Source organism: Haliotis asinina, chromosome 11 (genome assembly GCF_037392515.1).
Source record: "Haliotis asinina isolate JCU_RB_2024 chromosome 11, JCU_Hal_asi_v2, whole genome shotgun sequence".
Classification (NCBI taxonomy): domain Eukaryota; kingdom Metazoa; phylum Mollusca; class Gastropoda; order Lepetellida; family Haliotidae; genus Haliotis; species Haliotis asinina.
The window spans coordinates 24,583,029-24,597,044 of NC_090290.1; the positions used below are offsets into that span (position 1 = coordinate 24,583,029).

The window sequence follows — 14,016 nt, forward strand, 5'->3', positions numbered from 1 at the left end:
TGAAGTGTTTTTCACTCATTATGATATATCTGATCACTTTCCATGTATAGCTACCATTCAAATAAGTGATAATACAAAGGCAAAGGTTAAAGAAGCTCATTTCATTAAATGGGACAAAGCCTCCAGTACTGAGATCTCTTCATACAGGAACTGTCTCGATAATCTGCTTAACAATGCAGAGATTTGTTCACCAATTTGTTCACCAATTCATACACGGGATGCTATTGAATCATTTAGTACAGTGATAAGCGAATGTATGATCCATGCCAGTAGTGAGTGTCTACCAGTTGGTAGCTTTAAAGCGCATTTAAAACCTTACTGGAAGCAGGATGGGCTGCACAAAGATCATTTTAACATGCGCGTTGCTAGGAGGCGATGGTTGTACGAGGATAAGCCAAGGGGAGATAATTTCGATTCGTATAAAACGTATAAGCAGGCCAAGCGAGAATTCCGACGACGCCATAGACAGTCAAAGCGGGCCTATACTAAGAATCTGTACTCAGACCTAGAAAATACCTGTGAGACCGATGTGAATACATTCTATAAGTCTGTGCGGAAGCTACGTAAGCACAAAATCGGGGTTGATAAACTAACATATGATAACTCCAGCGCAACATCTCCCACTGACATCTGTCAGCTATGGGGTAAATACTATGCAGATTTAGCCAAACCGTACCATTCCGATACATTTGACCAAGATTTCAAACATCGAATTGACTGCGATATTGACAAGATAGCCTCTAGCAATGAAACCAATTCATGTGTTGATAGTGCACTATGTGCAGACATATCCGTCCATGACATCACAAGATATGTACAGAAACTGGGTAGAAACAAATCGCCTGGCCCTGACAAAATTAATAATGAACATGTGATGTTTGGTGGTGAGCTTTTGGTAAAGAAATTAGCACTACTATTCAGTGCTATTCTTAGACTGCAGTACACACCCACTGCGTATAGACACGGTATGATTATACCCATCTACAAGGGTAAAAAGGATAAATCAAACCCTGCCAATTATAGAGGTATTACGCTGACATCTTGTTTAAGTAAACTTTTTGAGAAAATTCTTTTAGAAAGACTAGAAAAGTGGACCTCCCAAAATACTTGTAATTTTCCCGATGTGCTACAATTCGGATTTAGGAAAGAACATGGCGCAGTCATGGCGCTATTTACCCTTATTGAATGTGTGCAAACCTATCTTAATAGGGGGTCGTGTATCTACACCGCATTCCTAGATAATGAGAAGGCCTTTGACCGAATATGGCAATCAGGTCTCTTTGTTAAACTCTATCACCTAGGTATAAGAGGTAAAATGTGGTCTCTGTTACGTCACTGCTATACTTCCATGTATGCGTGCGTTCAGTATAAGGGTGAACAGTCAAACACTTTTGCTGTTAGACAAGGCATCGGTCAGGGTAGAGTCATTTCAGCTTGGTTATTTCTTGTGTATATAAATGACCTCATAACTGAACTCCGGCAGCTAGACACTGGAATATGCTTATATAATATCAGGTTGCCATGTGTATTACTTGCTGATGATACTACACTTATTAGTTACAGTCCTAAAAGTCTACAATTAGCTCTAAACACAGTTGCTAATTATGCATCCAAATGGCGACTAACCTATAATGCATCAAAAAGTAACATTGTGGTGTTTCATAAAAAGAAGCAACTAATCCGTACGCATGCTTATCACCTTGGAGATCATGACATACCTATGTCTGATCGTGTAAAATACGCGGGTGTCCTTCTCCAAAGTAATCTTTCTTTTAAGCTTTATATTGAGGACAGCTGTACTAAAGCAAGGCGCACTGTTAGTTCCCTCATCTCTGTTGGTCTAAACAGCAGGGATCTACATCAGTATGCAAGTGTTAAGATATGGAAAAGAATGATATTAACAACGAGTTTCTATGGCTGTGAATTATTACCCACTCTTTATGGTAAAGATCTTGAACTAACTGAAAGTATACAGCGCTACTTTGCCAGAATTGTACAAGGTTTTGATAAACGCTCTCCCACTGATGCCACTATTGCTGATCTAGGACTCTGGACAATGGTTGGCTACATCGATAAATGCAGACTACAGCTGCTTGGGCGTCTTTGTAATATATCATGTGTCCCAATCTGTAAAACAATATTTTGTGCATCTACCTCACTCTATTACTCTCATTCTAAGAACTTAGACAGTTTATGTGGCGTGTTGCTATCAACAGCTAAGAAATATAACCTAATGCACCATGTATTTCACTATATCTGCACCGGACAATTCCCGACGAAAAATAACTGGAGAAAGATTGTAGTAAATGAAATAAGTATCCACGAGGAAAAAGCATGGAAATACAAACTATCATGCAGAGCTGACCTGTCTCGATATTTTAAAATACACACAGCACTTTCACCTCATATGTTATACAGCATGACATTGTTATATCCAGAACTGAGAGAAGAACTGCAGTATGTAATAAGAATTGGATCCGGAACCAAAATATCAAAAGAATGTAAAAACTGTAACACTTTTGCTAATGATTACTATCTCCATGTTATCCTAAACTGTGGATGCTTGCTTTCAGAGAGGGATGAATTCTTCTCAACTCTAATAGATAATCTTGATGTTGAAATGTATGTCAAAATAGAGATGATGGAAGAGAATGACATGCTAGCATTCTTTCTAGGGGCCAATAACAGTGATATTGATGAAACAACACGGCATTTTACTATTATAGAGTTCTCAAAATATTTGTATAAACTAAAAGATATCCTCAATCACTTGTGGTAATAATCTAGCCAATACCTGACGGTTGGTGACCTGTATATATTTGGAGAAATATTCCCATATCCTATGCTTGTACATATATGTATATATATATGCGTGTGTGTGTGTATGTACGCTTGTTGAATACTCTGTTACCTAGTTATATAATTGCATGACCATGTTTTCTGGATCTTCGGACCTATCTGGAGGAAATAAAGACATTCATTCATTCATTCATTCATTTGTCTGTAGCTTGTGTTCCTTGTTTCAGACAGGATACTGTGGGGTAGCCTAGTGGTAAAAGATTTATTTGTCTGTAGCTTGTGTTCCTTGTTTCAGACAGGGGACTGTGGGATAGCTTGGTGGTAAAAGATTTATTTGTCTGTAGCTTGTGTTCCTTGTTTCAGACAGGGGACTGTGGGATAGCCTAGTGGTAAAAGATTTAATTGTCTGTAGCTTGTGTTCCTTGTTTCAGACAGGGGACTGTGGGATAGCCTAGTGGTAAAAGATTTAATTGTCACCCAGGGTTCGATTCCCACATGGGTACAATGTGTAAAGTCCATTTCTGGCATAAAACTAAACTCACTCACTGACTGTTTCAGTCAATTCCACCACCCAAGCCCCCAGCGGTACTATCTGCGACAGAACTTCGCCACTGGACAAGACAACATTACAGTATTCCTGCCAGCTGGAACATTCAATGGTCAGTACAGTCGCAACTGGTGCCGCCCACCAATGCAGTTTCCATTTTGTTTCGCTGAATAGTGCACGCTTTTTTACCCTAAAACAGCAGTGTAAAGGTGGTGTGCGTAATAATGCAGTAATTAATTCTTATGTATTTTCCCAAACATAAACTTGTTACAGTAAACACAAAAATGTAAATACCATGTAAAAAACTTTTTAAAACTTGAGATGTGCATCTTGGTCATGTAATTGCTCTGTGTGTTTAAGAAAAAAATGATAGATTTATCATATCATTCTTCGACTCATCAGAAGTCATGTGAGTTGTAATTTGATGATAACATGGTTTTAGCAATCGGAGTATAGGAGCTTCTTCAGTGATATGTCAAATAATTACATGCATAAAAAATATTCCAACCGTAGATGTTATTATTTGAAATATTTTCATTAAACTTTGCAACTGAAATAATGCAATATTGGGATGTATTTATCCTGACTGTTTTTTGCAAAGTCAAAATTGTTTGAAGTTATTTTACTGGATATGTTTTAACTGAGGCACCAGTTGCTTAGGAGGAAAAGTGTGCACAGCTGATTTGCCTTGCAAATGGTGATATAAATCTCTGGATATAAAACATTGCCTTGCAGAATGAAGATGTAAATACAATGGTAACTCATCAATGTTTTATGTCACTTTTCAAATCTTTTTTGATGAGGTGTATTGATGCATGCTCATTTATACCTCAGTTCATTAACAGTATATGATGTAGTTGTTTTCTGCCCCACATAATCACTTTTTTGTCTCTTGAAAATTCTGAATCCCTGAAAGCGTGAGGTATGTTATGCACACTTCTCCCGAAAATATGGAACCAAAGATCCAGAAAAATATACTTGAATCTTGGGTTCGCAATTTTGCGTATGTTAATATGTCTCAATCTCACATGTGAATACTTAATGAGAGACTGGTTTAGCTGTTGGCTGCACTTTGCTGTATGGGGGTGATGGGGTAGCCTAGTTGTTAAAGCATTTTTATTATGTGGAAGATCTGAGTTCAATTCCTCGCTTAGGTACTGTATGTGAAGCAGATTTCTAGTGTCCCCGGTTGTAATATCGCTTGAATACTGCTATAATATACTCGCTCACTTATTCAGCTACTTTCCAACTCTTTCATTTACTATACTGAACTATTTCATCCCTTTTCACATGCAACAATAATGAGCACAAGTGTCCTGTTGTGACCAGGAAAATGCCATTAAAAGATAACACTGAAATAATCAGAATGTTCCTGTTGGAAAGCTTACAAGCTGTTGTTGGATTCTGCTGTCATTATTTAATGTCGATGATGTTGCAGACAGTGGGATGTATTACCTTGGAATTGTTGACTCACACTTCAATGCGGGTCGTCATCGTGAGGGCCAGGTGCTTGCACGGAACTACACCTTCTCACTGTGGCTGGATAATTGTCTCTTCTGGGATGAGAAGCAGAGTGCATGGAGTCCGCATGGTTGCCAGGTGATGGAAGATTCCACTGCCGAGCAAATGCACTGCAGGTTAGTAGAGTCCATACCTGTCCAAGGGATGTAACTATGAATAATGTCTTCCATTTCTAAAATCTTTTAAATTCTCTCTCTGCTGTATATTGAAAGCAGTATGTGGATCTGTGTGCCATGTTTTATACATCATTTGATGATAATGTTTCTGAGAACTGAAATAATTACATGATGATCCTTTGTTATTTCTTCAGGTGTAACCATTTGACTGCTTTTGGAGGACACATTGACCTTGTTGCCAATGACTTGAATTTCATCAATGTTGACAGCTTCTTCAGGTAGGTAGTAGGTATTTCTAAATCCAAACACAAATAAAGGAATAAAGAAGTAAGACTGGTTGCTTGGAAATTGGAAAGCACTTTGAGTATGCTTTGTTATGTGGAGATTAGCGTATTATAAGATTTCTCATTAGTAAGAATATTATTATTATCAATACTATAATATTATTACAGTATTTATGTTTGTATTTCAGTCTCCACGAGAATCCGGTGACGATCGTGCTTGTCTGCCTCGTGTTTTGTACCTACTTCATTCTGTTGGCACTGTGCCGACAGGCAGACTTACATGATGAGAAGAAAGGCAGAGTTGTCTACCTTACAGATAATGGAGGCAGTGATAAACAGCAGTATGAAGTTATCATAGAAACAGGATTCCGAATGGGAGCTGGCAGTACAGCAAAGGTACAAGGTTTAAATGTGAACAATACAACATATATATTTATGTGGATTCCAGGGTAGAAGAGGCCCCCATAAGAACAGACAAATGTGGATTGGATGGGTACAATGTATGACCTTATTATGTCCTGGCAACGTGGGTTATTATTCATACTGTCGTCCACTTGTTTTCCTGACTGTGGGTTGAATGGATATAATGTCTGACCTAACTGATTTTTTCCTGGCAATGATGGTTATTATTCATACTATTATCCACTCGTTTTCCTGGCTCTGATTTGATTATTTGGTGGTCACATGATATTAGGGGAATATCACAGAGTTTTGAATATGTTATTATTTTTATCACCAAGTCCTTTCTCTTGAGACCTGTGAAGTCCTGGGTTAGAATGGATCTTCATCAACCAATGTTTGTCATAACAGACAACTAACAGGATTGATTGGTCAGACTCACTGACTGGTTTAAAACATGTCATGGTATCCCAATTGTCCAGATCAGTGCTCATGCTATTGATCACTAGATCATCTGGTGACTGATACTGAGCCTGTATGTTTCAGATCAGCATGATCATTCACGGTGACGAAGGAATGTCGGAGACAAGGGAGCTAATCAGTGACGACAACCGCCCACTGTTTGAACGCAACTCCAGAGACAAGTTCGTCATGACGTGGGTCCCTTCAATACTCATCAATGCTTCGTAGATACTTGTCTTTGTAATTGTCCCCGTAGGCTGAAAATATCATAATCAGCCTCTTTTACAAGCCAAAACCATTAATAGAGTGTCACGTTTTCTCATAACAGCTTTGACCTCATTTGTAAGACTGGTAACTCTGAAGGTCAGAATAGGATGATTAGGATATTTATATGTGGAGAAGATGTGGATGACGTTGACTCGATCATGACATTTATATTCCATATTCTTATGGGTCTGGATAGTTTTATCAGAATTATGCCAGAACAGGATAACTTCAGAGACATATTTTGTAAAATATATTCCTAGATTATATGCTGCATGTCTGAATTATAGTTTAAGTATATTTAGGTAAAAATTGATTTTTGATTACCTTTGAATTCAATATATCATACTCATGTGTCAATATCAAAGAAAATTAACAGGCATCAGATCAATCTTCAGTATCTTTAAATTGAAAATAGACTTTGATTGTAATAATTCTTAGGATAATGTCTGTTCGAAATTTACTCATTCTGTAGACACATTTCGTAGGAATGACCACAAATTTTGATGCAGTTAGCTCCCTTAGTTGTGCCAGAATCCTAGGATCCAAGTTTGAAGACCACTGACTCTCCCACATCAGTCTGACATGCCTTGATATAACTTGCATAATGTTTGTAATCTTTCAACAGTCATCCTGACAGTCTGGGCAAGATATGGAAAGTGCAGCTGTGGCACAACAATTCTGGTCCCTCACCTAGCTGGTACCTCAGTCGAGTTCTTGTTCGAGATCTTGTTACAGGTGAGACATGCCTTGAGGTTAGATCTTATCCATTGCCTTATAACAATTTGGTGAACGTGTCCTCAAACTACATGTTCTAATAAAATTCAAATTCAGACTGTAGTAATTCATCCCATTACTGATTAAGTCAGTACAGTGAAAACTGGTTACAGTTACCTATCTTAGCTGGATTTGTTGTGGGTATTCAAATTCCAGATCTGACCTAATGCAGAAATGTGGCTTTAGTGAAATAAATCTGTTTCTCAGAGTTTCCAGGAGAGCCTTCACCTCTGTAGGATATTCCATTATAAAAGTGATGAAACTGAAAGCATGTTTTAATTTAAAGTGTTGTTAGATTTAATTCATGCACATCTAAGGTAACGTCCAAGATAGGTGACACGAATCAGTGATGTAATCAAAGCAACACCTGATAACTGACTTGTGATCAATTTGCAGGACACAAGTACTACTTCCTGTGTGAGAGGTGGTTTGCTGTCGAGGAGGATGATGGGAAGGTGGAAAGAGAAATAATGGCGCTGGATGGAGATATTGGATTCTCCACAGTAAGTAATACTTCAGTCCCTACATGAGAATAACTTTCTCAAAATGAAACCCAGAAGGATTGAAGCACAAAAATTTCTTTGTTTCCCCATCCGGCCAGTGTGATCACAGACAGCCAAACACAGTGAGGTTGATGACTTTCAGTGGTTTTCGAGTTTACATACTAAAATAATCGAAATGAATTTTCAGCGAAATAGCATGTGTAATGGATGCACATAAGTATTTCATCAATGAAAAAAGAGATTATACTGGCGCTTCATTATACTTGATTCTTCCTGGTGGATGATTGTGTCGATGATGTTGCAGGTATTCTGGGCCAAGGGCACACAGTACATGGCAGACTTCCACCTGTGGACGTCACTGATGACTCGCCCAGCACACAGCCGCTTCACCCGGACCCAACGACTCACTTGCTGCCTCACCCTGCTCATGTCGTACATGTGTCTGAATGCCATGTGGTACAAACAAACTGAGACAGAGGTAATACTTGAACTTGCACCTCTATATCATCACACTTTTCTGATTGGAGATCATTGGTCAGCGTCTTCAGTAATGCTGTATTTAGGGAATTATCAAGAATTTAATCTCAAGGCCCCATTCCATTAAGTGATGTTAGTCTTTCGTTGTAAACGGAAGTATTGCAAGTATGGTAACCTTTGTGGTCCAAACTGCTACTGAACCCTTCTCAAATTATATAGTTTAGAAGTAACTAGTATTATAGCTCTCTAGCAGTGACTTCTTTTGCTGCCCTGGTGACTGGACTGACAAAAAGAAAGAGACATCAGTGCCCTGGAGAACATTATTTCAAATTCAGTGTTAAAAGCGGAAAATACAAATACAAAACGTCACCAAATGATTATGTTTTTCCAGTTTGCTTGGCCTCAATGTGGAATTGTGGATAAATCTGAGATATTTAACAGTACAGAATATAGATACCACTGCATGTTAAATAGTGATTGTATCCTTGATAATGATGATATATATTAGTTATTGTATATGGAATAATTCCTGCAGGTACGAGGAGAGTTTGGACTGCTGGATGCATCGTGGCAGAATGTGAGTGTTGGCGCCATCATCTGCAGCCTCATCATTCCTCTCAACCTCCTGTTGGGCTTCCTGTTCCGGAGAAGTAAGGTAAGGAGGACACTACACCACTGTTCGTCTCTGTAACCCTATGTGCACTGTCCACTACACCACTGTTCCTCTGTGTAACCTTATATGCACTGTCCACTACACCACTGTTCCTCTCTGTAACCCTATATGCACTGTCCACTACACCACTGTTCCCTTCTATACCAGAAGGTGATGAAAGCTCACTATACCACTGTTCCCTTCTGTACCAGAGTGTGATGAAAGCTCACTATACCACTGTTCCCTTCTATACCAGAGTGTAATAAGGCTCACTATACCACTGTTCCTCTTTTTAACACTCTATTGCACTGTGAAATTATATGCCGCTTTTTAGCACTCTTAAACAACATGGAATTATGTGTCTCTGTATAACACACAATTTGATAAAATACCACTCAGCATCATGTTAACAATTTTTTCCTGGTTATTTCCCTCCATATTCCAGTGATCAACTCACCACTGACACATTAAAACGCCTCCCAAATGAATGAATGGTAATATTGATACACATGTTGCATGTGCATGTGACTTCCAGGTACGTTACCCAGGCTCCGAGCCAGACAAGTCCGAGTATGTCAGCGGGAAGCCAAGTGAGGAGGTATCAAGGGAGCACGAGGATGAGACCGTCCAGCCAATCATGACATACTCTTTGCTGGATCAGTCCATCCTCAACTGGCAGAGCATCCAGGACTGGGCCCAGAAGCAGTGGATCAAGAGAGAGCAGGCTGTACACTCCGGCTCCAACAGCGTCAAGACCAGCCACCCCAGCAGCCCCCAGACCCCAGCTCCTCCTGTGCTGCTCACACTGAGGAAAGGTAAGTGATGGGAGATGCTACTAGCCTGTGTACGGGGTGTAGGGGTAGTCACAGGGGTAGGGTTACCCATTCAACACCCCTTTCCCAAAAGTACATTTTCCCACAAATCATCAGTGTTAAGTGTGAAAAAAACCCAAAACTGTTACAAGGACCTTTGCTCAAAGAATGTCTCACTGGTAATGTTTCTAGGTATGAAACAGTCTAAGTAAACTTAGTCTCAGTGTATTTCGTTACACTCCACCACTGAGTCTAACAAAACCTAGTAGAAGGTTGCGTCTGGTAACCTTTGACAGACTAATGACTGTCCAATCAAACGCGAGACGATTAAACAGATTAAACCAATCAGGCATTGGCTACTATTTAGGGATCGAAGGGACTTTCGAAATATTCGGGTCACTGACACAGATCTCTCCATAAACAAAATTCCGCATGTAACACAATTATTTGACCTGTAGTATATATGCTTTGGGGTTTCTGATGACATGGTTGCCATTAGGTAATATTTCCGCAAGATGACATCCTTGAATTTGCCAAAAACACCATTTTCAGCGACCATTTACTCACCGTTGTCATGGGTGTACGTACGCTGTGTGTATCACGTGGAAGTGAGCGTACGCTAAATAGCATTAGGAATCGTTAGGGTACGATCCTTTTCGAGATAAAAAGTTCAAAAGGTATGTGCCAGTGTGCACTTTCACGATTTGGTAAGCTCAAAGGTTACCGGACGCGACCTCCCATAAGGTTTTGTTAGACTCAGTAATGAAGTGTAACGAAAAGTACTGAGGATAAGTTTACTTAGACAGAGGTATGAAACATAAACCAATTTGACAGTTTTAGGTCAGCATACTGACTGTGATGTTCCAAAGTGTGTGTAAATGGCAATGATGTTTTCTTTAGCTGTGTAACCAAGACAGCTAAAACAATTTAATGTTTTATATGCATATGGATTTTGTCCACAGAGGAGGAGACTGACGTGGCATCAAGTGGGTTTGAGGACTCTACTAGCCAGGCTTACTCCCAGGGCGTGGCAGACAAGAACCGGGTGCAGCCTACCACCACCCCCTCCCCCTGCCAGCATCACAAGTGTCAGGACTCCTGCCACAGAGGTACGTCGTCACTACCAGGGAGTAGTAGCAACACTACTGTATGCCACATCTGTATGTTTGTGGGATACTTGTCTAGATGACATGAAATGGGTTTTAACATAGCTCTCAAGATTGTTAAATTTAGGAAATTCAAGGAAATAACCCTCTTTTGACTTTCAGTAAATTGTAGTTAGTAAACCACCCACTAAGGGCATTCAACAGTTAAAACCAATTGAGAGCACACTGTAAATTTGTAATTTGTCTTATTTGAAAATATTTCAATCTTTCACAGAGTGCTTCAAAGTAAACACTGCATGTCAAATGTTAGTGTGATGACACACAAGATTTACAAGACTTACGGTGGAGTCGAATGTTGGTTGTTATTACAATACATGGTATTTACTTTCAGATCATCACCGACACCACACCAGTCGACGGGTGTTCCTGCCGTTTTGGTGCCGCTATGTGGCATGGACATTGTGTGCTGTTATATCAGTTGGCTGTGCTGGTATCACTGTGTTGTATGGCTTCCGGTGAGTTTACTTCTGTCAACAAACCCCAGAAGACACAGGTTCGTATCCCCACATGGGTACAATGTGTGATTTCTGGTGTCTACCCTGCCCCCCACCACCACCATAACGTTGATGGAATCTTGCTAAAAGCGATGTAAAACCAAACTGTCAGTCAGCCTCTCTTCATACTCAGTCTGTATCACACAAATCTTAGAATCACCAGTCAGATACCAATGATCCCGCTAGAGAGATGCCTTAAGAATTCAAAAATATTTGCAGACGTATAATGTGTATCTAAGGAACACGGTCCTATATGTCTAAAATAATATAACATTTTGAAGACAAATCAGTCAGTGTGAATCATTATCATTGGACTTAGTATTATAACACTGAAACAAAATGTCACAGTAATGAGACCATATCAGTCAGTGTAATTCAGCTTGACTTCCCGATGACAGACATGATGGGCAATGTTTTGCAGGATGTTGATGCAGGATGTTGATGCAGGATGTTGATGCTGTATTTTCTGTTGCAGCTTTGGAAAGACCAAGAGCACGATGTGGCTTCAGTCTCTGTACTTCAGCTTCATGATGTGTATCTTCATAGCTCAGCCATTCCTGGTGAGTTCTGCTGTGTATCGCATGTTGTCTAGCAGACGTAACTCTCCAAGGGCGGCATTGAGCATGTCACCAATTTGGTCAGATGTCGTATGCTCTTGTTAACTCATGCAGTGTGTTCTTAGTCTAGCATTCTTCGAGTATGTTAACATTTTACCATGGACATGCATTGACACAAGGACACTGCTGTCTCTTTGCTCTACATATCTATATCTTGGTTTGCTTATCTGAAACATTTAATATCAGCTTCCTAACTCAAGAGTCAAGGCTTCACGATGAGGTTATTCCACGTTAATTTCTAAGACACAGAATGTAGAACCTGTTAATGGAAATTTATATGATTAAAATTGATCATTTTTCTTTCACTGGTAATGTTTGTTTGTCCGCTGTTGTAGATCCTATTGACTGTGGTGTACACAGCGATGAAGTACCGCCAAGATCCATGTGTCCTTGACCACTACGATGATGGCTTTTATGGCATTAACAATGAGTTGGCCCGACGGCGAAAACAGCGGGAAGTGGAATGTGAGGAATGGGAAGAACTTGAGAGGGTGAGATGCTCATACTGCTGTATTGGGATATGACCTGTTTCTAGGTCTGTGGCAGGGGACTGCAGAGCAGAGCAGGACCCCATTACACTGTGTTTGTCTCCCCAAACAGTGCCAAACACTAAATGTCATGATATGTCAGTATATGAATTGTAAATCAGAAAGTCATTGCTTACTTGCAGGGTGTGGCAGCTAGACAGAGATGTCGCTACCTGAGGTTTGCTAGACCACCCCAGGAGAAGACGTTGATTGAAGCAAGGAAAAAAATCATCAGAGAAAAGAAGACCCTTTGCCTCTTCAGGTAATCATATGTGTCCATTGCGGGTATGTGTATAGACTACATATCATCAGGGAGACCTAATGGATGATGATGATGATGAAGATGATGGTGATGATGATGATAAATAATTGAATCACAACACCTGTTTCATCATTGATCAACACCCAACACCCATTTCATCATTCATGTTCCTATCGGAATATCTAGTAATGACAGCCATTTTCTCCAGTGACAGTGCAGTGTTCTCAGTGATGTTCCTCCTGCTGACTGTAATGGCGTACGGGAGAGATACAGCTTCACCGTTCTACTGCAACCAGGCCATGAAGGATGCTTTTGTCAAGTACGTATTGAATAAAGCTGTTGATAAAAACACTTTCAAAATGTACCCATAGTAGAGGGTATGGTTTTGTTTGCCAATAAATACTGGAAATATATGAGCATGTCTCCTGTGTTGAATGAATGTTGACAGTTTATTTTTCTCCTGCAGTGCTGGGGAGATGCCCTTCTCCCAGATCAAGACCCGCGGGGATTGGTTCCAGTGGAGCAAGACAACCCTCTTGGAGGGTGTGTACAGTCAAAGCGTGTCTGTCACCCCGACTCAGCCCCACAAACAGGTAAGCACACCATGTCCACTGTCACAAACTAACACCCTTCACAGACACTTGTACTTGTTGCGTTAAAAGTAAATATGTTATAGAAGGAGATCATGCAATATGGAACCTAGAACAATACTTAATCTAGAACTGAGGCAATCTAGACTGCTAAGTCATTGCTGACTTAAGGATATTCAATATGTTTGCTCTAAGGACAACTGAAGCTCAGGTTAACTTACAGTGGTTCACAGTACAATACATCATGCATGCTTGTCAGGGTGTTTCTGTTATTTGTTTGAATGGGTCAGTCAGGGATATAGTTGGGCAATTTGTTGAAGTATGTCTTGAGTTGGCAAGACAGAAATTTGACAATGGGTTCCAATCTCAAATTAACCCTGATTATTTTCTTAGTTTGCCAGCCTGTTGGTTTAACCAGTGTCTGAGATTTGTATCATTTGATGTAACTGAAAAACTTCTGGCATTAAGTCAAGATCGCTTCCTAAATAGTTTGTGGATCTGTGGAACTATATTGAGTGAAATAAATGAGGGAATGCCACTTCACTGTAGCGTTCCTCTATTTGCACTCAGATTCCAACCCACAATGTGATACAAAGCTTGTGAAGAAACTTTGAAACTAATAAACTTGTGTATAACTTCTGCTTTCATGTGTTCCCTTGTTTGTTTCCCTCAGTATATATCTGCCACTGCATTGCTGTATATATTTAATAATTTGTTAACGTTACTTGTGTCATGATAAGTTACCTT

General features: G+C 39.8%; 1 protein-coding gene across 2 annotated transcripts in view; it reads left to right on the top strand.

Moving 5' to 3' along the window:
- Positions 1 to 14,016, top strand: part of LOC137255652 (polycystin-1-like protein 1) — a 242,293-nt gene that overhangs the window by 216,898 nt on the left and 11,379 nt on the right. For both annotated transcript variants that reach the window (XM_067793125.1, XM_067793126.1), the window contains 17 exons: positions 3,358 to 3,458; positions 4,785 to 4,983; positions 5,178 to 5,261; positions 5,456 to 5,663; positions 6,213 to 6,322; positions 7,021 to 7,130; positions 7,566 to 7,672; positions 7,977 to 8,150; positions 8,685 to 8,804; positions 9,337 to 9,616; positions 10,576 to 10,722; positions 11,111 to 11,234; positions 11,749 to 11,833; positions 12,226 to 12,381; positions 12,561 to 12,679; positions 12,888 to 12,998; positions 13,146 to 13,272. In XM_067793125.1, coding sequence (XP_067649226.1) covers positions 3,358 to 3,458; positions 4,785 to 4,983; positions 5,178 to 5,261; positions 5,456 to 5,663; positions 6,213 to 6,322; positions 7,021 to 7,130; positions 7,566 to 7,672; positions 7,977 to 8,150; positions 8,685 to 8,804; positions 9,337 to 9,616; positions 10,576 to 10,722; positions 11,111 to 11,234; positions 11,749 to 11,833; positions 12,226 to 12,381; positions 12,561 to 12,679; positions 12,888 to 12,998; positions 13,146 to 13,272 — 2,362 coding nt within the window. The remainder of the gene's footprint in view (positions 1 to 3,357; positions 3,459 to 4,784; positions 4,984 to 5,177; positions 5,262 to 5,455; positions 5,664 to 6,212; positions 6,323 to 7,020; positions 7,131 to 7,565; positions 7,673 to 7,976; positions 8,151 to 8,684; positions 8,805 to 9,336; positions 9,617 to 10,575; positions 10,723 to 11,110; positions 11,235 to 11,748; positions 11,834 to 12,225; positions 12,382 to 12,560; positions 12,680 to 12,887; positions 12,999 to 13,145; positions 13,273 to 14,016) is intronic.